General features: G+C 38.5%; 1 protein-coding gene across 3 annotated transcripts in view; it reads right to left on the minus strand.

Moving 5' to 3' along the window:
- Positions 1-9,757: 9,757 nt before the first annotated feature.
- Positions 9,758-25,613, minus strand: part of LOC112046364 (protein groucho) — a 120,384-nt gene continuing 104,528 nt past the window's right edge. For all 3 annotated transcript variants that reach the window (XM_052886473.1, XM_024084167.2, XM_052886472.1), the window contains exons 8-16: positions 21,699-21,800; positions 20,869-20,990; positions 17,081-17,374; positions 16,145-16,391; positions 14,962-15,141; positions 13,978-14,138; positions 13,197-13,279; positions 10,926-11,125; positions 9,758-10,108 (exon numbers count right to left, since the gene is read on the minus strand). In XM_052886473.1, coding sequence (XP_052742433.1) covers positions 10,001-10,108; positions 10,926-11,125; positions 13,197-13,279; positions 13,978-14,138; positions 14,962-15,141; positions 16,145-16,391; positions 17,081-17,374; positions 20,869-20,990; positions 21,699-21,800 — 1,497 coding nt within the window. In that variant the 3' untranslated portion in view covers positions 9,758-10,000. The remainder of the gene's footprint in view (positions 10,109-10,925; positions 11,126-13,196; positions 13,280-13,977; positions 14,139-14,961; positions 15,142-16,144; positions 16,392-17,080; positions 17,375-20,868; positions 20,991-21,698; positions 21,801-25,613) is intronic.

The raw sequence follows: 25,613 nt of genomic DNA on the forward strand, positions 1-25,613 counted from the left end.
TATGATTCCATGGTGTCATTCTGCGACATAATTAGTCAGAGTTCTGCGAACCGGCTGGCTATTATCACAGCATCTTCTTTCCTAGGCCTTTTCCTCACTTGGGCATTGGTTGGGCGTTGTGCGTATTAACGCATTAACAGTATATTAACGTTAAACGCGTAGATAGCTTTTGAGTTGGTATTCGTACCTCCTTACACGTTAGGAATATATACGTTAATGTTACAAAGCTGAAGAGTTTGTTTGTTTGATTGAATTCGCAAATCTCAGGATTTGATCCGGATTGATTTTTTTTTGTGATGGATAGGCCATTTATCGAAGGCTGCTAGTAGATACTCGTAGGTACAACATCACGTTACAACCAATAGTAACGGAATGTCAACGAAAAATGGGACCAAAATTGAATCTTTTTTGAGTTGCGTTCCATTGCGTGCGCTGCGTAAACGGTTAAAATTACACAAAAATATGTATGCCGGACAGGAAGAGTTGTCCCACTGTAAGATTTACTGATAGGCACACGCGGACGAAGTCCTAAGGGTCCGATAGTTCAGCATAGGTAGGTAATAGGTATCTATACTAATATTATAAAGCAGAAGAGTTTGTTTGTTTGAACGCGCTAATTTCAGGAACTACTAGTCCGATTCGAAAAATTTTTTCAGTGTTAGATAGCCGATGTATCGAGGAAGGCTATAGGCTATATATTATTCCCGTATTCCCACGAGAACGGGAACTACGCGGGTGATACCACGCGACGTCAGCTAGTACATAATAAATATACTTATGTATGTAGTGTAATATTATGTAGGTATAGGTATATCAGTTAGCAAAATAACAGTTTAAAAAGTTGTGTTGTTTATTGAATTGCGATCATTCACTTTCTTTTAGTTATCGTATGTTTGCTCGACCTGCGCGACAGTTCGTTTACCTATAGAAGATTATAGATAGGTAGGTACACAGAATGTGGTGATTATTATATTTTCAATAATTATTATGTGGATTTCATTGAAAAACTAAACAATAATAATATACCTAATATTCCGTTTTCTCCGCTAAGCCTAGACCTAATCAAAGATTGCGTTTGATGAGACCTATAATATGATGATGATGAGAGATAAAAACGTACGTTCGACAAATTCAAATTCAAAATGCAAAATTAATTTTGATTTCAAGTAGGCTTAGTTTACAAGCACTTTTGAAACGTCAAGTTTGAGACTCTGCTGAGAAGAGTCGAAGAAAATAGATAAAGTATAGATATATTTAGAGAGTCGTGATAGCCCAGTGGATGACCTGTGCCTCCGATTCCGGAGAGTATGAGTTCGAATCCTCCATGGGGCATGCACCTCCAACTTTTCAGTTGTGTGCGTTTTAAGAAATTAAATAAGTATCTCGTGTCTCAAACGGTGAAGGAAAACATCGTGAGGAAACCTGCATACCTGAGAATATTCATTCTCTGCGTGTGTGAAGTTTGCCAATCCGCATTGGGCCTGCGTGGTGGACTATTGGCCTAACTCCTCACATTCTGAGAGGAAACTTGAGCTCAGCAGTGAGCCGAATATAGGTAGTGATGATGATGATGATAATAGATATATGTATACCTACATATTAGATACATTATAGGTATACCTACACAGTACATTACCGCATTATTTAACCGCGGCTAGTTGCCTCGGCCCTCGACTGGTGACAGAAGGACTGCCTCATTTTTTGTGCAAAGGATTAGCCGTGGTCTGGAAAATCACCAGAGTTTGAAGAGTTCACATACTAATGATACTAAACATATTACATAGAATATTATTTGGATATTCATTTCTGGTTTCTGCACTAACTTGTTCAATTGTTTCAAACTTCCGATTGTTATCGCAAAATACTTATCAAGGGATGTACGCAGAGCATGCAAACGTTGCAAAAAATACTATCAGTTCCGCTCCGGACGGAATTCCCGTTATTTTACCGCATTTCATGATTTCTATGGACCATCGAGATGGGTTTTTCCGAGAGAGACACTTCTAACCAGATTGAAGTTTAGCTACATTGTCATTATATTAGGGTTGTCCACATTTTTTCAGAAAAAAAAATATAGTATTTTTCAGTAGGTAGGTAGGTACCTACACTCAAAGAAAATATAGTATTTTTATGAAATAAGCAAAAAAATTGACTATAAAAGATAACTAGGTAGATATATATATTTGTTGTGTGTAATTTTAAAATTAATGAAAACCAACATTAAAATACACGTTCGGATACTCTACACACTGGCTTCTGTAAAAATTAATGTAAAAAAATTAGTATTTTTGCGTACTATATATTTCTGCAACAGTATATAGTACGCCGGACCCAAAATATAGTACATACTATAAATATTATAGTACGGTTGGCAACCCTAAATCATATACACACGATACCTACAATACAATATACCTACTTATGTATACATGAGAAAGAAAAGTTACATAAGCTAGCTTATCCTAACTATTCAAAACATGTACATGTGGAATGGTGACATAAATACTGGCTGCATTTCCGCGTTGGACAGCCAGGCTCAGAAAACGAGCCAGCCTTTATGTCACTAGTCGTGGCAAATAGCCGAAATAAAATAATTCGGAGATTTTTTTTACACTATGCGACTCCATGGGCCAAGTTAAGCCTAAAATATTTTACCTTTCCTAAATGTCAGGTTAATCAGAATGGTGTGAGCACTGATAGCCCTGTGGATATGACCACTGCCTCCGATCCCGGTGAATGTGGGTTCAAATCCGGTCTGGGGCATGCACGACCAACTATTTTCAGTTGTGTGCATTTTAAGAAATTAAATATCGTGTCTCAAACGGTAGAGGGAAACATCGTGAGGAAACCCGCATACCGTATTGGGCCAGCGTGGTGGACGCCTAACCCCTTTCATTCTGAGATTAGACTCGAGCTCAGCTGAGAACCGAATATGGGTTGATAACGAACGAATCAGAAACCTATGCACGCCACTGCCCTTGAAGTTATATTATAGGTATACTCGTACTGGTACGAAATCTGGGCATCCTGTCGTGAATGAAACGCGTTGCGAACGTGTGGGCGCTATCTCCCGGTAACTGGCACCACCAGCGTCTGGTTAGCGGCGCCGACCGCCATAGATACTGCAGCCTGATCTTCTCGAGTTACCTTGCCGTGGAGCCGTCGCCGGGATCTGCATGTACTTTCTCTTCTGTACTGTGTGCTCTTTAATCCAAAATATCCTCCTTATCTTAAGGAGAAATTCACATTTCTGGGAGTGCAATCAGAGCTAAGAACATGCCGTGCTCTTACTCTGTGTATGCCTTTCCATAGGAGTAAATTTTACAAGTGTTCATTTGCTGTACGTGCTATTAAGCTATGGAATGCACTCCCAGTCGACATTCGGAAATCCAAATCCCTTGACATGTTTAAAAAATCCGTTAAGACATATTATCTTAGTCACTAATGACATATTTTATTTTATTAGAATATTTAATAACGACATAATGATATATTATATATATTAGTTTATTTTATGATATTTATAATTATTATATAATTTGTGTATTATGGTATATGTATTAGTGTGTAGTTATTTGTATGTATGTATAATGTTCATTATTATTACATACACACCACCTACAGTTATCTTAATAAGTTCCTAAGCCTAAGGTTGCCTGGAAGAGATCGCTAATAAGCGATAAGGCCGCCTTTTGTATTCTACTTTTTCTTATGTTTCTGTTTTGCTTGTTTTCTTTTATTTTTTTGTGGTGTACAAATAAAGAGTATAAAAATAAATGGAGCAGTGGCGTGCACTGCATAGATGCAAAAACGCACTGCCTACCCCGAGGAACCTGTATTGGAGACGGAATATTCCATTTTCTACTATTTGAACGTAGAGTGCATACCTACTCGGTACCTAATGCATCGGTGTTGAAACAACTCAACATCTCGAAAAGACTTTCCACCTGTCTTCAGAGGATCCTCGAGTACTTCGGTCACATTGCCAGGAGAGAGATAAATTAGAGAAACTTGTTATCACTGGCAAAGTGAAAAAATATATAAAAAAATATATCAGTGGCAAAAGTTTTTTATAAATTTTTAATAGTGTTTTGTATTATATTTTGTGTTAGTAAAATTGTTAAAAAATTAAAAAAAGAACATATAAATGAATTACGTTAAACAGTAACGACGAACATTACAATTAATATTTGGAAGTAGGTAGGTAGGTCTTGCAAAATTAAACGAAATAGAAATGGTTAGCATTGTTTATTTTAGGTGCCATGATTAAAGTCGGTAAACCCTGTTCAACCCTGTCATATTTATTTTGAAAACGGAAGAAATTTTCCAATTCCTTCGTTAACTTTTTTCTTTCTTTTTTGACGACCTCCGTGGCGCAGTGGTATGCGCGGTGGATTTACAAAACGGAGGTCCTGGGTTCGATCCCCGGCTGGGCAGATTGAGATTTTCTTAATTTGTCCAGGTCTGGCTGGTGGGAGGCTTCGGCCGTGCCACCCTACCGGCAAAGACGTTCCGCCAAGCGATTTAGCGTTCCGGTACGATGTCGTGTAGAATCCGAAGGGAGTGTGGATTTTCATCCTCCTCCTAACAAGTTAGTCCGCTTCCATCTTAGACTGCATCATCACTTACCATCAGGTGTGATTGTAGTCAGGGGCTAACTTGTAAAAAAAAAAATAATAATAATAAGGTATATATATATATATATATATATATATATATAAATAATAATAGGCTATAGCTAGCGAATCCCTATTTGGATTCTATAAAGTATTCGTCATTTAGTTGGTTGCAATGCCTGATTTTTTTCAAGTTACGCAGGCACAGGTAGCTTCAAGTTCAGTGAATGGAATCTCTAGCACGTTGCAATTACGTAACATTACCGCAAGTGCAATACAATTAGCATATACCTACATGCGTAGTTGGTACTGGGTACTGGTAGTGTTAGTACTAGACGTAGGTATGCGTGTAGCCGATACGATAACGTCCGGTGGCTGGCGGTACCAGCATCTGCCCGCGATCCGCTCCTCGTATCCATTACGTAGTATTGGCACCGTTGTTTTCCTACAACTGGTTACGACGGAAAATGCCTTTAAGAGTAAATTGTGCGAATAAAAGTTAATATAGAGGTAGGCAATGATTTTATATCATTAGATTTGTTACGTGCCAACAAAATCACCGCAAAAAGTGATCCCAATCTAGCAGTGTTACCAACTCTCGAAAATATTTATCCCTAAAGTTTATGTCAAAAACCCCTAAAATCACATTACCTATTTATTGAGTTGTCCCCCTAAAAAATATAAATTCATAATTGTATACTTAAATTGTTAAAAAATTAAAAAAAAGAAGAAATAAATAAATGATAGAAATAATATGCTGTAATTTGTTTCAAAAGTATATTTAATACAGACAAAATATTACGTCTTCATCTAATGATTCAGATTTTGCCACCAGTTGCCTTAGAGTGGTTGCAGAATAATGTATTATATGTCGTTATACGTCGCTAGGTCAAGAAAGAAATATGAAAATTATCATCAATTTAAAAATATTAAAGAGTCAAAAAAATCCCTGAAAATACCCCTAAAAATTTCAGACCCCTAAAAAAATCCCATCTCACTTATTTACCCCCTAAATCTGGGGGGAAAACCCCTAAATTGGGAACCCTGCTGAATCTAGCTACTCCACTGAGCGCACACATACACAATTTTGTGTTTACTTTCTTACATTTTATATTTTTAACCTGCGACGCAAAAAGAGGGGTGTTATAAGGTTGACGTGTCTGTCTGTATGCCAGTATGTCTGTAGCACCATAGCTCCCGGACGGATGATGCGATTTAGTTTATTTTGTATGAAAGTGACTTACGGGCGAGTATTTTTAGATATGTTTGATGAAAATCGGTTCAGCCGTTTAAAGGTTTTAGGGGTTGAAAGTGGGGAAGAATAAACGAATGTCTGCAAATATACTCGAGTGGGGTCTCAAATAAAGCGCACAGAAAGAAAATATTGGTCATTTCGGGGGTTTTTCAAAATTTTCAATTTTATGTTATTGTATTCTTACAGTTTTTACACTGCTCGAACACACAATCAGACATTGTAAACAATAATTAGTTTTTGTTTGTTTAAATAACTTTCGTTGTTTAAATGACTTTACTATGTGACTAAATTAAATTGAGACAATACCTCAAGGGTCGCCTCCGTTTCGACGCGCTATTGACATGTCTAATAGTTTAAAATCTTTGAAGATAGGTGTATTTATTTACACGTTTTTCTAATTATTTTAATAGAGCGTGTGATAGATAGACATACCTCATTTTACTATAGTTGAATGTTAGTCAGTAAATGTAGTAAACAAACATCGTTCGTTATCATCCCATATTCGGCTCACTGCTGAGCTCGGGTCTCTTCTCAGAATGAGAGGGGTTAGGCCAAAAGTCTACCACGCTGGCCCAATGCGGATTGGCAGACTTCACACACGCATCACATCACATCACATCAGCTTTAACAACAAACATCAACAACAAACCCATCAACTTTATAATATTAGTATAGACTAGCTGACGCCATGCGGTTTCACGTTCCCGGGGATAATATATAGTCTAATTATAGCCTTCCTAAATAGGCTAAAACTGAAAGATTTTTTCAAATTGGACCGTTAGTTCCTGAGATTAGCGCGTTCAACCAAACAAACAAACTCTTCAGCTATAAAATATTAGTATAGACTATAATTATCTATTTGGACGGTTGAGAGTTTGGACCCTTGAACCTGCTATCTTCCAAAGCCACCACAGACAAAACTCCATAATAACCTATTATGGAGTTAATCATTTTTTTATTCCTTATTCTTTACTAGTTAGCCCTTGACTACAATCTCGCCTGATGGTAAGTGATGATGCAGTCTAAGATGGAAGCGGGCTAACTTGTTAGGAGGAGGATGAAAATCCACACCCCTTTCGGTTTCTACACGGCATCGTACCGGAACGCTAAATCGCTTGGCGGTACGTCTTTGCCAATAGGGTGGTAACTAGCCACGGCCGAAGCCTCCCACCAGCCAGACCTGGACAAATTAAGAAAATCTCAATATGCCCAGCCGGGGATCGAACCCAGGACCTCCGTTCGATAAATCCACCGCGCACACCACTGAGCCACGGAGGCCGTCACCTAATGTGTTTTATAGCAAAAAATATATAACTGCTAGTTGTATTAGGCACTAGTAGGCACAAAACAAACCAGGGGTAGTCACGAGATTGACTCACAAATATTTCGTAGCCCAGGGAAACGCCGCGGGGAGATAGAGATAGGCCGTTAAAATAGACTAAGAATCTTGATGTATCTACACTGACGTGCAATTCATAAATGCAAAAATGTCTACCCCTTCTAATTATATTATCTAGGACTAACTACGAACCTATATTCTAAAAGGAAGTTTCTATTATGTATAACCTGGGCCTACCCTAGTTATAAGCCTTGTGCACGCCAGCTAATGAGTTATAAAGCAAAAAATATACAACTTCTAGTTTTATTAGGCACAAAACAAACCAGAGGTGGTCACGAGATTGACTCACAAATATTTCGTAGCCAAGGGAAACGCCGCCGGGAGATAGAGATGGGCCGTTAAAATAGGCTAAGAATTATATAGGCTTGATGTACCTATCTACACTGACGTGCAATTCATAAATGCAAAAATGTCTACCCCTTCTAATTATATTACCTAGGACTAACTACGAACCTATATTCTAAAAGGAAGTTCCTATTTTGTATAATCTGGGTTTACCCTAGTTATAATGAGTTAAAAAGCAAAAAATATATAACTGCTAGTTTTATTAGGCATAAAACAAACCAGGGGTGGTCACGAGATTGACTCACAAATATTTCGTGGCCCTGGGGAACGCCGCGGGGAGATAGAGATAAACAAATATCCGACGCAAACACGCTGTTTGTCCGTCGCGCGTCAGATAAAAGCGTCGTTAGCGAGCATGTGTTGTTTTTGGAGTGGTAATTTACAGCGAAATCTCTTGATAAAATTGGCATCGTGTTTCAGTTATCGAAATACATACGCACATACTATTTTGTATAACGTTGGAGATTAGTTTGTTAAGTAGGTAGTTAGTTATCTACCTATTTATTTTAGTGGAATACTTACGAAATTACATGCCTAAACTTTTGTAATAGTAATACTTACCTATATTGGTAACTAACGCACGCCCGCCCGCGACGAAAGCTTACATTTACCCCTATTTCACCCCCATTACCCCTTCTATTTATATTTTAATATAGTGCCACTAATCATTTTACAACACCACTAACTTAAAACATGAAAGATTTATATTAAAAACATCAATCAAAAGTGACTGATTATCTTAATTTAAGAATAAAGTATTAAAAATAATGTCATTCAAGATTTTTAAAAATTTTACTCCTAACGGATTAAAATGGCCGTTAGAGGTAAAAATTTTATCCACCTCAGTTTCAACGCGTTAGTATCTAACATATCTGCATAAAATCTTTGGTTAGGTTGGTATGTGGTTTCCTGGAATGGTGGAATCCTGGATGGGCTATGAAATTATGAGATATTCTTTCTGACGATGAGCATCATCGTCATGTACAACCCACATTCGGCGCACTGTTGAGCACGAGTCCCTTCTCAGAATGACAGGGGTTAGGCTACTAGTCAAACACGCTGGCCCAATGTGATATCTGCATCGTTTGAAAATTTTCCAATTTTGGACATTCTTTGTAATATATATTTAACTAAACCGATAAAATGTTTAGAAATACAAAATAATTGTTAATTATTTCATCATCATCATCACCATCATCATCATCATCATCATCATCATCATCATCTTCATCATCATCTTCATCATCATCGTCATCATCATCATCATCATCATCATCATCATCATCACCATCATCATCATCATCATCATCATCATCATCATCATCATCATCATCACCATCATCATCATCATCATCATCATCATGCGACTGCGACTCGCTTGACGTCGTCGGTCCACTTGGTGGTGGATCGACCAACATCGCGCTTCTTAATGCGGGGTTGCCATTCCAGCACCTCGGGAACCCAATGTTCTCTGGGAAACTTCGTCCTATGTGCCCCGCTCATTGCATCATCGCAACTCGAACTATGTCGGTGACTTTAGTTCTTCTGCGAATCTCCTCATTTCTGATTCGATCACGCAGATACTCCTAGCATAGCTCGTTCCATCGCCCGCTGTGTGACTCTGAGCCTTCTTATGTTAATTACTTATTCATATTCAACTGAATTTAGTTAACCCATTTCCAATACATATTTATTGCCATATTTAATTTGATGATATAAAAAATCATCTATCAGCTCGCCTCGCTCGATGAAGGTCACCTTATAGTGGGATCTTAAACTAATAGATTTGAATATTTTGCGGTGTTTGTTTTAAAGGGAATTATGGTTGCCAACTTAAAGACGGCGCTTCAGTTTATTATCTACTTACACCATATGTTCTCTGTGCTTACACTACAGTTGCTTTTTTACTTATATTAACTTGGTTATTTATCGGCTCATTTTAATAGTAAGGCATGTTCCTAGTATGTATACTTTTCTAGGCTTTCTTTTTTTAATATAAGGATAGGCATTAAGAAAACAGTATACTCGCAGTTCGAGATCTTATTCTTTTATTTTTTTCAAGATGGGTGGGATGGGGTAACGCAGGGTGCAAGGTAACTTAAGTTAAAATAATAAGTAGGTAGATAAATAAAACGAGTCATGTATAATTTGCGCATATCTTTTCTTTAATATGAGCATTTTACAACAATATTGAAACGAAATCATCATTTTGAGATCTGCTGCCAACATACACTACGGGCGCTCAACAAATAAACATAAAAACGCGCACACTAATCTATATAAACAGGTCGCATAAGTACATACAGGCTTCCCAATATACTCTATACACTAAAGCTATATCACCACTGTCGCTGTCACTTCAGTCACATCACTAGCGTCCGCGCACTAATAGATCACTTCGTACACTGTGGCCTTCTTGTCGCCCGACCCCGTCACTATGTACTTGTCGTCCGACGAGATGTCGCAGCTCAGCACCGACGACGACTCCTTCGACTGCGAACAAACACCAGGGTTAATTAAACATGTTTAATGTTAAATGTGGTGAAGGTTCTCATACCCGATCAAAAAGTGGCAAATCATTACATAGGCAAAGTAGAATGTATTTGTCTAATTCACTCTTTTAGACGCCATAGAGTTGTGCCGAACATAGCGTCCTTTCATCCTAAGTAAAGTATCGTTGGTGTTGGCAAAAGTTAAGTTACCCGGACGTAACGTCCAATCATGCTCATGGGACGGCAGGACTGGTTCACTTAGCCTACAAACCATCCTCAACTCCCTCCTTCCACAAATGCTCCTCTTAAAGTCTCAGCGAACATCAGAGTTTCAAGGGAGATTTTCCAATGGTCACGTTCTTATAACTCTGTTCTGATTGCGGTTCTATTATGAAGTCTATAGCAAATATACAATTGTTGTGGACAGTGGACACGAACTACTTGCCGCACGACTCGTGCAGGTGCAGCTGTTACTTGCGGAGCTTCACACACACACACAGTACAATGAGGGGGGCACACACCTGGAAGATGCTGGCGCCGTAGGGCGTGCGCCAGGCGTTGAGCAGGTTGTCCTTGCCGGTGGACACGAACCACTTGCCGCACGACGCGTGCAGGTCCAGCTGCTACTTGCGGAGCTTCACACACACAGTACAATGAGCGGGGCACAAACCTGGAAGATGTTGGCGCCGTAGGGCGTGCGCCAGGCGTTGAGCAGGTTGTCCTTGCCGGTGGACACGAACACTTGCCGCACGACTCGTGGAGGTGCAACTGGTACTTGTGGGGCTTCACACACACAGTACAATGAGCGGGGCACAAACCTGGAAGATGCTGGCGCCGTAGGGCGTGCGCCAGGCGTTGAGCAGGTTGTCCTTGCCGGTGGACACGAACCACTTGCCGCACGACGCGAAGCGCAGCGACAGCACGCACGACTCGTGCAGGTGCAGTTGGTACTTGTCCGGTTTGACCGCGTGTAGAACTTCAACGTTGCTGTTCTCCATGCCCACCGCTAGCCACTCGCCTGGAAGAAAGCGTTTCTCATTTTACTTAATGCTACTTTCGAAATAGCTATTATACTTAAAATATGATATTGATATAAACATCGCCTAATAGAACATCACTTTGCAGGCGCATCCCTTGTAGTTGTTCGTTCGTTACAATAAACTGACCTATGTAATTTTACCGGCAATCATGCTCTTAAAAGAACAGTAAGCACTAAGGCAGTATTTTCTTGAGCAAACGAGAGCTTGATAGCTAGATATAACTCAATTTATGAAGACTGAATTTTTGTCAGCTCATGCCGTAGGTACAGTAGTCAAATATAGAGTTTGCACCATGGTGGCCTTAGAAGATAGCAATTATATAAGGTAATTTTACAACGTTTCACGCCGTCACAGTCTATAGGCCCTAATATCACTACTATGAAGTAAAAGGTATCAATACCAATGTAGTGTTTAATGTAAGTCATTCATAATGTATATAAAATAATAATAATTATAATGTGGAATATTGTACAATATACTAACAATTTAAAATTCATTATTTTTAATAAAATAAATCTCTGAAACATGCGTTGTGGCTTGTAAGTTAAAGGAAACTACTTGGTAAAATTATATCTTCGAATGAAGCAACTGAAAATTATGATAGAATTTCACTTACAGGAAAGTTCGTTTAAACATTAATTATATTACCAAAAATGTAGTGTTAATGTAAATCATTCATAATATATATAAAATCATAATTATAATGTGGTAAATAATTATAACATTCATTATATGGATTTTTCTGATTCAAAATCATATAAATGATAATAATAACACAATATTAATTCATAATTGCAAAATGGTGTCTCGGCCACACCATTTCAACGCGCTGAGGTCATAATTTACACGTCCAGTTATGTTACTATTAATAAAACCATCACAAACATGGTAAAATTATAGCAATAATAATCAAAATTGTAAATTTTATGATAATTACGCTATGACTCAAGGAAACTTTTCATTTTGTTAAAAATGCTAACAGCTATAATTATGTTAATTGATACCGTGATTGATAAAAATTCCTTCCCATAATACTTCCTTCTATTCTAAATCCTTTTCTGTTAAAGCTGCTCGGCTCTGGAATTCATTGCCCTTAGACATTCGGCGTGCCCAATCTCTAACCTCTTTCAAACGGCTGGTAAACATGCACTTTTTTCCTCCCTGATCTTTTAATTTAACTTATTAATCCAAATTACGCTTGTATGTGTATTATGTTTATTTATTATTATTTTTGAATTATTTTGTTTATTTATTTTTCTTTTGTCTTCCCTTAGATGCCGTCTTGTTTTTATGTTTTGCAGGTTTTCATGTATGTATGTATGTATGTATGTGTCTATGTATGTATGTATGTATGTATGTATGTATGTATGTTTATATGTATTTCTTTGTATATATGTATGATGTAGTTAAGTATAGTCTATGTATTATTATTATGTATTATTGCTTAATATTTATGTATTTAAATTACTTAACTTTTCTTATTTTTTGTGTGCGTATACCCGAATCGGTGCTTACGTTTTTTTTTTTTTTTTTCTCTTCCACAGTGGTTGTCTGGAAGAGATCGCTCTTTAGCGATAAGACCGCCATTTGTACATTAGTTTCTAAGTGTTATTATAAGTTATTGTTTATTTTTGTTTTTAATGTACAATAAAGTATATTTCTTCTTCTTCTTCTTCTTCTTCTTCTACCGTTTCGAATCACATTCGCCTTGAAGTCAATTATTGTCTGAATAACTTAACTTGTCCAACTTTCAATAGTTGTTCAAACAATTTTGTTTTGTTTTTCCTTTTGTTAGAATAAGGTAAAAGCAATGTTATATCATATTTAAATTATCATAAATGTGATGTTGTAAATTGATTTGATTTTTGTATCAAGTTAATTTAATTAGATAATATTTTCAGATATTGGCTGTGCTATTATATATAGGTAACCTGTATATAGGTAGGTACCTAATTTTGAGTGGTTTTTCTCAACTATTGTATTTTTTTTTAATTTTACGGAATAGTTTAAAATTATGTTAATATTAATGATTTCCAAGTAATTAATTACCTGTGGGACAGTATCCTAAGGAGAATATCTGTGAACTGAAATCGTGTTGTTGTAATTGTCTGCCTTCCCTTAAATCCCAAGATCTGCAATAAAAGAAACAAAACATTATTTAATAAAAAAATCTTGAAATTTTTGGAACATTAAAACTTAAATATTTGGGAGATGGGTACAAAATCATAGGTATTCTTCTACGTTTTTAGAAATATATAGTGATTTAAGAGGAAGGTACATACATATAGTACAAAAAATATATCAGAGATTAAAAAAATGGCTGCGGCTGGCGTGCCGTACGTTTCGTCCCGGTTGACAGCGGTCAGCAGACGCGGGACCTATATACGAGTAGATATATTGTAGTATAGACTAATCATAATATTAGTATCTACAATGTAGATGTAAATTCTACATAATACCCGTGCGAAGTCGGGGCGGGTGGCTAGTATTATAGTTCATATAAAGTCTTAACTGAGTCATCAATCACCCCACCGTCAAGGTTAATATATTCGTTTATTCATTGAAATATAATTTGAAAAATATCTCTCTCAAATCTCTGTATAGCTAAGGACTCTTTTATATAGTTTAGTTGTATATACTAATATTATAAAGATGAAAGCCTTGGTTGTTTATTTATAATAGGCTCTGAAACTACTGAACAGATTTGAAAACCAATTTCATTGCTGGGAAACTACACTATCCCCGAGTGCTATAGGGTATATTTTATCCCCGTATTCCTACGGAAACAGGAACCACGCGGGGGTAGTTAGAAATAAAATGAATATCTCACCTGACAGTGTTATCGAGTCCGCCGGTCCACAGCTTAGTGCCGTCGGCTGAGATGTCGATACACGAAGCACCGTCCGTGTGTCCCTGGAACTGTCGCACCAGCGTCTGGTTGTGCAGGTCCCACACCGCTATGTTGCCGTCAGAACAACAGCTGAAGCATACCTGTCACCAACATCACATATTAACTCAGACCAATTATAGAAGGACCTGTATCGCACTCATTGTCACGAACAAAATTGTCTGTCATTTTCTGAGGAAAACGAGCTTAGATTTGGTATATATCTTATACTAAACTAGACGTTTTTACCCGTTTTTTACACCATTCAATTACACAAAAAGGTATTTTTACGGAGCTCTTTAACCGACGAACACGATTACAACTATTTAACATCGATTCTATAGATACAGTTTTTATAATCGCATTAGATCGTTGATCATATACTTTGACAGAAAAGTAACGTCTAGCGAGGCAGGTCCTATACAATAATTGGTCTGAGCATATTAATCATATCCGGCCAGTAGCGACCAATTTTTGTAACCGACTTCAACAAAAAGAGGTTCTCAATTCGAGTCTATGTTTTTTTTATATTAGCTTAGATATTTAGGTAGACGATCATCATATTGATTATATTCCACTGGTGGATATAATTAGCCTATGGTAAGTACCTACTTCCATGGCCAAAACGATAACATAATCCATCACCGAATCCAACTCGGTTGGGCAGCTTTCGGGCAGCAATCTTCGCAATTTTACGTCGAAAATTCGTCAGTGCATGAAGAGAAGTCTTCGAAAAGAATCTTTTGTGTTGCCAGTGATGACATATAGTTCAGAGACTTGGTCGCTAACTATGGGCCTCATAAAAACGCTCAGAGTCACACAGCGGGCGATGGAGTGAGTCTCTGCGTGATCGAATCAAAAATGATCCGTAGAGAACAATCTAGTGAGGCAGGTCGTATGGTAAATGATCGGAGTTTCTTAGTTTACCTTAGAGTCAGGACTGATCGCTAGAGCGTAGCAGGCGGGCGCGGAGGACGTGAGCTCGGCCTTGATCCGCGGGGTAGGCGACGCCAAGTCCCAGATGGAGAGGTTGGACGCCTCCCCGCCCACGATCAGCGTGCGCCCATCAGGCAACAGTTTCACTGATCTTATGTAGTTGTCCCTTTGCTGTCGACAAATAAATAACGATATATGAAATTTGGTTCTATTTTTAAAATTAAAAATGTAGCTAATATCTGGTATTCTTCCTATAAGTAGTGTTCCAAAAGACTGGAGCCCTTTAGTCAAAGTTTTCAAGACTTGGGAGTGTTTTTAAGTCCTAAAAGGCTTGAAGAACCTCACAAACCCTGTATATATAGTTATACAGTTTATACATCTACGGGCATAGTGAAACATTGTTTGTTGTTTTAAACTACCAATAGATGGCATTCTTAGAGAACTTTGAAACAATCCCTTTTTGTACAATTCAAAAACCTGTTGCGATGCAGTTTAGTTTGAAGTTGCGGTCAGCTAGTATAGCTCAGACAAATTACCTTCTATTGGACTTGTATCGCACTCAAATTCACCAACTGTCTGTTTATCGTTTTTTGAGGCAGACGAGGTAAACTCACACATCGAAAATATTTAACACCAATAAATATATCCTGTGTCCTTACACTATACACAACTATAAATATTTAATCGTAATACACAGACGTGTAATTTTAACACAATGAAACATCGATTCTACAGATTCAGTTTGTATGATCATGATCATATAGTTTTGATAGAGGGGTAACATCTAGCGAGGCAGGCCCTATAGAATTTAATTAGTCTGAGTTTTTATTTATTTATTTCTTTACAAATTAGCTCTTGACTGCATCACATCTGATAGTAGATGATAATGCAACCTAAGATGAAAGCACTAACTTGTTAGTATGGGAGTTTGAAATCCACATTGGTTTCTACACGATTGCACCTGAACGCTAAATCTTTTGGCGGTACATCTTTGTCGGTAGGACTGATTGCTAGAGCGTAGCAGCCAGAACTGGACCAATTAAGAAAACCAGGATTTACGTCTCTTAAATCCACCACGCATAAAACTACGCCACAGACGCCGCCAGTAAAATAGTAAAAACTATGTATATAAATAGTAAATAAATAATGCACACACCGACAGTTACCCACTCACCAAGCAATCCAACTGGCTGACGGGCGCCTTGCTGGGCTGGCTGATGTCCCACACCTTGACGCAGCCCTTGCCGCCCGTGTACACGTACTTCGTGGGCGACGACACCGTCACCGCGCACACCACCTCGCCGTGGGCAAGCGCCGACACCTGCCGCGCGTGACGGGGGATGCCCGGCCCCATCAGCGCGTCGGGCGGAAACGGCACCGGCTGCATCTGCCCCTCCGCCGACACGTGGAACGAATACGCCCTGCAACGGGGGACAAATATACATTGTTTATAATTAAACTAGAAGCCCGCGTGAAATTCAGTTTACCATAAATACCACAAAATTTTTCTGAGATAAAGTTTAGCGCTATAATACTAGCCACAAACGGTCAATTATTCTCACGATTTTGTAGCACCCACGACTATAATTGATCGTGTTTTGGTCACTGCGTACATGTATAGTATGCCGCGTAGGTACTGCCGTTTGCTTTTCAGAAACGTGAGAATAATTGACCGTCAATGGCGACCCTAACAGTCCCCATCTTTTAGTTAAAATCGGTTTAGCTGTTCGAAAGATTAGCCCGGACAAACAGGCAGTTTGTGTTTTAATCAATATTAGATATAAAAGCTTAGACCACTCTGCTCCAATGACGGACTTAGTGTGTTAAATACAACGACTACTATCAGATGGCAGGTTGACATTTCGATCAGCGCAGACGGCTAAACATGCTCTCCGAAACACAGGGATAATGTTGCATGTAACACCACGAACTTTCCAACTAAGAGCTGAGAAATTATACTGAAAAAAATAAATAAACTCATTTTCAGTGCCTGACCTTAGATTCGAACCATAACCCTTCTTTATAATATTAGTTTAGATTACTATAAGTTGCGTTGTCATTTCAACGTATTGATCAATATCTATTAATAAAAACATCGAGTGAAACTTACGGCTTGCCACCCGGTATCGGCGCAAGTGACGCCGGCCCGATGGGCGGGCGCAGCGGCTCGTACGCCAAAGCAGCCCGCGCCGAGTACCCCGCGAGTCCATACGCGTCATGTGCCCCGTTTCCCAAATACGGGTACTGGAGCGCTGGGGGCTTCACTGCGGCCTTGAGCGGTGCCCCCGCCGCCCCCACGCCGCTGGCCCCAGACGTTGGGGTCACCGGCTTGGAAATTGGCGTACTGGGTTTCTCATCCAACTTTTTTGCTGACGGCGTTGACGCGTTACTTGATGTTCCTGACCTGTAACCATAAAAGTCACGGTTGGAAATTGTAACTTAGATTGGAATAAGTCGTTTGTTTACTTAATTGGCAGCCAATGTAGGTATGGCCACATTGACTACAACTTGCACATGGCTTAATAATGTGTCATATTGTTAAATCTTAATAATCAATAAAATAAAGGTACAGAGAAAGTCAAAGTCGTTTGAAGTAGGTACAAGTTAATTTATTGTTACCACGTTCAAGTTAAAAACTTTAAATTCGATAAAATTACAGTTATTAGTATTTTATATCTTCTTAGAACACCCTATATAATATTGTTTTTCTTGCAAACCTTCACTAATTCCAGTGTGGTTTCAAATTAGCTTTCAAGAATGTTTTATGGCCAATAAAATGAGTTTTTAATACTCATTTAAAAGTCAAGTTATTTCTATAACCGTACCTACATGAAACAATTTCTATGTAATGAGGCTAAGCTTATATGCAATGCACCTTTGCTACAGCATTCATAACTTAACATGCAGGATAGAATTATTAAGACGGCGATTACATACATCAACATTGTTTGTTAAACAAAGGCTAAGACACAGTGAGCAAAGTAATGCTGAGCACGAGTCATTCTCTGAGAGGAGAATTGTGAGCTCTTGGGAGAGAGATGAGGCCAAATGGTCCACCACGCTGTCCCAAGACGGATTGGCAGACTTCACACAAGCAGAGAAATAAGGAAATTCTCAGATATGCAGGTTTCCTCACGATGTTTTTCCTTCACCGTTTGAGACACGTGATATTTAATTTCTTTTTTTTAATATACAATAATCTATACTAATATTATAAAGCTGAAGAGTTTGTTTGTTTGTTTGAAATTGTTAAGCGTTTCAGGTACTACTGGTCCGATTTGAAAAATTCTTTCAGTGATAGATAGCCCATTTATCGAGAAAGCCTATAGGCTATATATTATCCCTGTATACCTAGTTTAATTATATATAAGTAGTTATATGTACATGTTTAAAAGTTCTGACTATGTCTGCAGTAGTTGTAGGTAATATAAGGTAATAAGAAGTTAATGTTTTTGTGCTGGTGGTACAAACGCGCGGTGGTAATTATGAATTAATGTTGCATTTAGGTCGTTATTCATGCTATGCGCACTATGTTGAATGCAATTATTTTTTGTTCCCGCTCACGAGTATATAGGTATTTACGGATAATTATTATAGGGATTGCAACATTTTTTACTCAATAGGGTAAAAATTCCCAATTACATTTGAGCCTGCAATTAAATTTTAATAATCTTAAGTAGTAATTACCTACCTATACGAATAAATGAAGACATTAGGGAAATTGCTAGCCAACGAACACCTCTCTCTTTTCTTGTAATAAACGTTTATTGATATATTTTTTATAAAGTTATTTCATACACGGGGTGTCTTTGCAGTGAATAGAAAAAATAAGTCTTAGAAAATTATTAGTACTAGGTACATAATGTTTCTAAAAATGGCGATAACCAATAAAACCCTCGCTAAGTTAGTCCCTTAGGTTCAATTCTTAATAAATAAATGATTTTTGATTACAGCTTTGACATTTTTTTCCTTTACATGAAAATCAAGAGCAGTTAAAAAGCTCTCAAAAATGTTACCGTAACAATCGAGCAACAAACTTCTCACCATCCAAACATCGGGAAGAGCGATAACGAAAACAACCTTCACAATTCGGTTAGGCAACGCTACAAATGAGCCGCTTTTGTTGGATTAGTTCATTAAACTGTTTGTATAAGCCACAGTAATTGGGGGGCTGAAACGGCTCCCACGAGGTTAGGTTAGGTAAGCGTAACCATAAGTTTGCGTGAAGATTATCATCGGTTATCCATCAAGCCGTGTCTAATCTCATTGTCGTAACAGGACTAATGCTCGTAATTGATTCAGAAAACTAGATTAACTTTCGGCGTACGCTAGGAACGTTGACCTTCGGCCGAATGCTCAGACCAAATGCCTATGGACTTGTATTGCACTCAAATTCACCAACAAAATTGTTTGTCGTTTTTTGAGGGCGACGAGAACTCACACATCGAAAATATTTAACACCAATAAATATATTTTGTGCCCTGACACTACACACAACTATAGATATATAGATTCTTTTTAGATATTGTATTATTTCAAATTAAGTTATAAATACTAACAATTTAGAAATCTTGTAATGCCTGATGCGTAGACAAATAAGTCAAGTCAAGGGACCAGCAGTTACCAAAAATAGTTAAACGTAACTTCGTCTTTTATTATACTAGAATAGGTTGACCGTTTTTAATGCCATTCAACTGCAGAAACCGGCATTTTTAGGGAACTCTTTACACGAGGAAAACGATTACAACAATGAAACTTTTTTTATAAACCCGCTAGATCGTTGATCTTATACTTTGACATAAGTAACGTCTAGCGAGTCAGGTACCTAAATAATTCGTCTGAGGCCGATTGTAACGGATAGTTTACAAACTACGGCTTCCCTTAAATGGATGGAGCGATTATCATGAATTTATCGCATACAACACTGTAGTATGAGGCGCGAGTGGCCCCAATACTTGTTATTCAGATTATCTGATGCCCTTCAAATGTTAACTTTCTGCGACGTATTTTTTTATTTAATTCACTGCATTAAGCTTTGTGATTTTATGGTTCAATTATATACTTTAGTGGTGGGAGTGTACACTAAAAATTACTTGTAAACAAACTATTTTCCTGCAAGTAATCTAGAGGATAGTTTTTATCAGTAACACAGTCTTTATCTGTTGAACTTTCGTTTTTTGTTTAATTTCTGTCAGTTTTGTAATAAATCTATTTGTAAAAACTATTTATTCATCCAAGGAGATTCTCTATTTAGGTCCCTAAACATATGGACAACGTTAATACCAATATATTACAATAGACAATAGAAGTGTATCGATTGGCCAACATTCTTTTTACACCTGATTTTCAAGATTATTTATAAATTATAATAATATTTATAGCTAAGCTATACCGCAGCAAAATCGTTACATCTCTAAGGAGCCAAATATTTAATTAACAGTTCGTCGTATCATATTACTTCTGTCTTGTTGGTTCTGCCGTGTTCAATCATTGAGAACTAATTCGTAATTTTAGAACAGGGTACAGGGTTTTCAACTAGGGTAGACAATAGGTATACTCGTAGGTGACCACTTGGGCATATATATGCAGATTGGTATAGGTACATGCGGGTTTGAAACTCTACTACGTCTAAACACTCGTTGACTTATAGTATTTCTTGAAATTAAATGACAAGATAGCCCCGTGAATAATATGACCTCTGCCTCCGATTCCGGAGGGTGTGGGGTCGAACCCGGTCCGGGGCATGCTTTTTCTTAATTCTCTGCGTGTGTGAAGTCTGCCAATCCGAAATTGGGTCAGCGTGGTGAACTATTGGCCTAATCCCTCTCATTCTGAAAGGAAACTTGAGCTCATGAGCCGAATAGGAGTTGAGAATGATGAATGTAGAAGAAATGTTACCTAGGGCTATGTGGCGGGTGTTCTTTCTTAGGCTGTAGTTTGTCCAGTCCGTTTTCGCGTGGCGACGGCGCGCCGTTGTGTGGCGACGTCGGCTCTTCGCTCGCGTCATCCACTACTAACTCCTGAGGAATTACAAGTTTATTATTAGATGGCTATTCACGTTTAACATGTGTTATTTGTGAGTCACTTTCCTGTAAACAATTCCTGTACCAACTCTTAGATTTAATATCTACTTCTGGATGTTGGTAAGTGCGAAGATAAATTAGTCGGGATTAGTACATAGGCTACTTTGATCCTGATATTTTATTGGGGAAAAACCGAATAGCACAATTTATCTAGGCATACTAATATTATAAAGCGGTAAAGTTGGTGTTTCAAGGGATAATCTCTGGATCTACTTAGCCGATTTTTAAAATTATTTTATCACAAGAAAGCCACGATTTTATGAGTGTTACAGGCTATATTTTCTCCCCGTATTCTCACTAAACGGCAACCGCAAACCGCGAATAGAACCGCGATAGTGATTGAAGTAATAGGTTAGTTCTTGCCTTGTATTCTGGATGCCCTTTATTTCCAAAAAGGAAATGTTGTACCTAACTATGATTATATGATTCTCTTTCACCTTTCACCATTCAAAACTCTAAACGAATTTTGATTACACTTTTCAGTATTCTATTAATATATTCAGTATACAGCGGAGAAGGCAAAAGCGAAACGAGACGAAACGTTAAAAAACAGTCATTGCTATTTTGTTCAGACATTTCAAACTGTAGACTTCTTCGAAACTTTCCAGTTGTATATCATTAGTTATTAAGGCAAGTTGAACTTACATGACCCATATCCTTTTCTTCTTTTTTAAGTTTCTTGTGGTCTGGTTCCGCGGGACTTCTTGTTCGGTACTTTTCTCTCTCACCCGGAGATATTGAATTTCTCTGCAACAAGAAACATTCGTCGTTGAATATTTAATAAGTAATTAGTGGACAGGGGACTTACCAAAACCATGATGATATCTGTCCATCTTATTTAAGTCAACAAGTCATGTTACTTTAGTGGTAGGTACGAATTGAGTGAATGAAGTGGTCGATGATGGCCAAACAATCCTACGCGTAAGCTTAATAACTCTTATGGTACGAAATGTCGAAACATTATGGAAACGCTACGGATTTAAGGGCTTTTAATATCTGAACGTTGAGTCATGAAAACATTTTTTTAATTTTAGAATTATTGCGAATAACTCTTATGGTACGAAATGTCGAAACATTATGGAAACGCTACGATTTAAGAGCTTTTAATGTCTGAACGTTGACTCATGAAAACATTTTCTTAATTTTAGAATTATTGCGGCGTGGAGTAATCAACTTTTGGGGTATACCGGGCAATGACTCTTAAACCATGCAATCATATAATAACTTGACCGATATCGATGTCTTAAATTTCATCGATATCGGTCAGCCATTGGGAAGCGATGCGCATACAACGTATACATACTTACATCCAATTTTGGCAATTGATTTAATTTACATAGACAGATAATAATTTATATGAATAGATAGATAACACGTTCCATTTAATATGCGCGCGGTATCCCGGCTTGTTGGTTCAGCAAATAAGAGTCGGTCAACATAATCAAAACGTTTACAGGCTTACGTACGTATAGCAATCAATCGATCATTGTTCGCAAATAAATCGACGCGCAGCGATGCGAGCGCTACAGTCAATATCAATATCAAAACACGCTGAGGCAGAACAAACTGACCGCATGATTAGCTCCGGGAGTGGTCATCGCCCCCCCGGCAGCGAGGAGGGGGAGAACATTCGAATGAGCGCGCAAATACGAACTAATGAAATAATCATATACGTGTCGACCGCCGCGCTTACTGATTCAGATTTCAGTGTTGACACTGCGATGGGAAATATATTCGCCGAAGCACTTCAACCTCTCAGTATGGTTTCACGCATCAATTATTCGGATTATCAATATTCAGTCGAGAGCTCACGGCGATTTGTGTAGACGGGTAATGTTTGTGTACGCGTTTGTGAGCGGAATAATCGGGCTTCGTTCTTTTTTACTACGTCTTCCACATAATTCTCGTAATACAGGTATTAATATAGCCTACGATATTTACAAATAACGTGGAATTCTATTGATGGAAGAATTTTCAAAATCGATAAAGTAGATCCAGAAATTACCTCTTTACAATATGAGTATGTATAGATTTCAGTGGAACTTTCAGAATGGCTGTAGCAAATCGACGTTGACAATGCGGAAATCCGCAGAAGTAAGTAGGTATATTTAAAAGTGTCAGGACACGACTTTTCATTTAAGAAACATCATAGATTCTATCAGTGATAATGTAACAAACATTTATAATTTCTTAGCGCGTATCGAAGAGTTATTTATAGCTTTAGTATTTACTCATCATCATCACTTAACAATAATGTAAGAAAAAAACAAAAAGTGTTGTGTAATGGCGCGATAAAACGATTCAATTGTCCATTTGAATAAAGTTTACCATCAGAAAGTTTATTGGCACTACTTGTGTTCAATGTCAATTGTACGGATGTAGGTTAATGTCGTTCCGCCAGACGACTCATCACTTACTGCGAGTAGCCAGCAGCTTAGTCGTTTATGTCGCAACTGATCTCGAATGAGAAATGGCTCGGGGTTAATCCGAATTTCTCGAGAAGCTTATGGAAGACAGGGCTCGTTCCAGCCTCGAGGGGCCTGGCGGGCCTAATTTTACGAGGCACTAAGTTAGAGGCTAGTGGCAAGCTGTTAATTTGCTCGGCGCGCCGTCGACCTGTCGCCGCCCGCTGTGACTTACGGCCCGCCCTCTCGCACACAGACAATATCATTTTATGTTCAGATTCAAGTTTATTTGCGGCCATGCCTCAGTAATGGGTACGAATCACGTCACGAATCGAGCCAGTTTTATTGCAGCTTAAACAATTTCAGTCGAGCCATTTCATTACAACACAAGGAACCCCTTTACGATAGCGAAGTAAATACGTTGTCTTCATAAGTTTATAGCCGGAGTCTACTCGTAGTTTATAGAGGTTATATTATTGGTTATTTGATAAGATAGACGCACGTAGGTATATAAAGATTGTTCTCGACGTAAATAAAACAAAGAGAAACATGGATTCCCGGTTGGCGTTTATTAGTATGAGCGCCCGAGACCGAAGCCCTAATTTTACGAGCACCCGAACTCCGTGGCATTGGATATCGAATTTCAAATACATAGTGCTATTTCGAGAGACCCACGACGGTGCGCCATAAACTGAGGCGTCGGATTCAATTGGATGTGTTTTATGTTGCCTCTACGAACGTTCAGTGGGGGTAGTCTTGTGCCGAGTCGTTAGTTTAATGCCAATATGGTTTTAGTTCTTGATGCTTTAAAGTGTCATTCCACGGATGATTTTGTACATAATACTCTTCGAATACAAAACATTGACCATACTAAATTGTAACTTACGTAGAAGCTTTTTTAAAGAAGAGACTTCATAGACGTAGCGTAGTAGTGCGAACTGAGAATGAGGTAAAGTTAAATTATTCTTGGTGGAGATAGAAACTTTCTTTCGTACTTTGATGCTTGCTAGTCGCTTTAATAATATTTACTGTGCTTTAGCTATATTACATATCTGTAATGGCCTAACAAATTGTGTATTGGTTAAACTGTTATTAATGTTTACCTAAGCACCAAAATAATCTCTGATTAAACCTACAACTTCAACATACCGTATTCAAATGTATTTTGTTTCTATAGAAGTACTTGTTTATTTATCCTTTCATATGAATATGAATATATTTGGAATGTATTTACATAAAGCAGCACGAAGATCAAAGCTTTAATAACCAAACAAATAGCTGTATTGGAGTAGCTAGTAGGTACGCGAAAACCTTTTTCATTTTCGTCTAGTAGAGCTAATCTGTACTTTATCCTATTACGTGGGTCGACCTCAAGAAAAAGGCAATTGAGTCGGGTACGACGGTCGGGACTCGGGAGTCTGCGGGGGCGATGATACTACGGCGCTAAACAAGGCTCTACAAGCTTCGACAACACGACTTATCGGCTACTGTTCTCTGCGGAGGTCGCGGCCTCACATGAGGCGGGGGGCGAGGAGCGAGGCGTGAGGCGTGAGGCGCTGTGACGTAACGTATAAAGTGGCAACACAAAGGCGCGCTGTTAACGCCGCCCGGGCTTATTGTCTGCGGTCACGCGACGAGCCGTTTAGCCGCGCACGCCGCGCCGCCGCCCGGTTAACCGGAAGGGGGGCGGTTAACCGGACGCTCGGGGGCGGAAGCGGGGGAAATAGATAAATAGACCGCCCACCGCTCGGAAATGTACGGATTGAGTTCGGACTATATTTCAGGAATAATAGTTTTGAAAAGTTACGTGATTTACACGACACGCTTTCCACTTTTATCGCGGCCGCCGAATCCGTACTATTCGGTTTTATGTGGCCGTCATCGAAACTTTTATCGTGTCCTATTAAGTTTAATGTTTTTATGTGTATGGCATGTCTACACGAGTGGCGATTTCCAGATCGCGGCACGCTGCAATTGAGTCGTAACCGGTCGCCGCGATGTTCTCACGACGGTTCCATTAACCGGCTCCCCGCAGCTCGCGAGGTGATTATGTGTAAAGCAGTACCGAGTAACTCGGAAGCGTGATACACAAAAACACAACAAAAAAATTAATCGCTAACATCACGTTAACGGTGGGGCGCAGCGCGACTTTAAA

Source organism: Bicyclus anynana, chromosome 17 (assembly GCF_947172395.1).
Source record: "Bicyclus anynana chromosome 17, ilBicAnyn1.1, whole genome shotgun sequence".
Taxonomy (NCBI): Eukaryota; Metazoa; Arthropoda; class Insecta; order Lepidoptera; family Nymphalidae; genus Bicyclus; species Bicyclus anynana.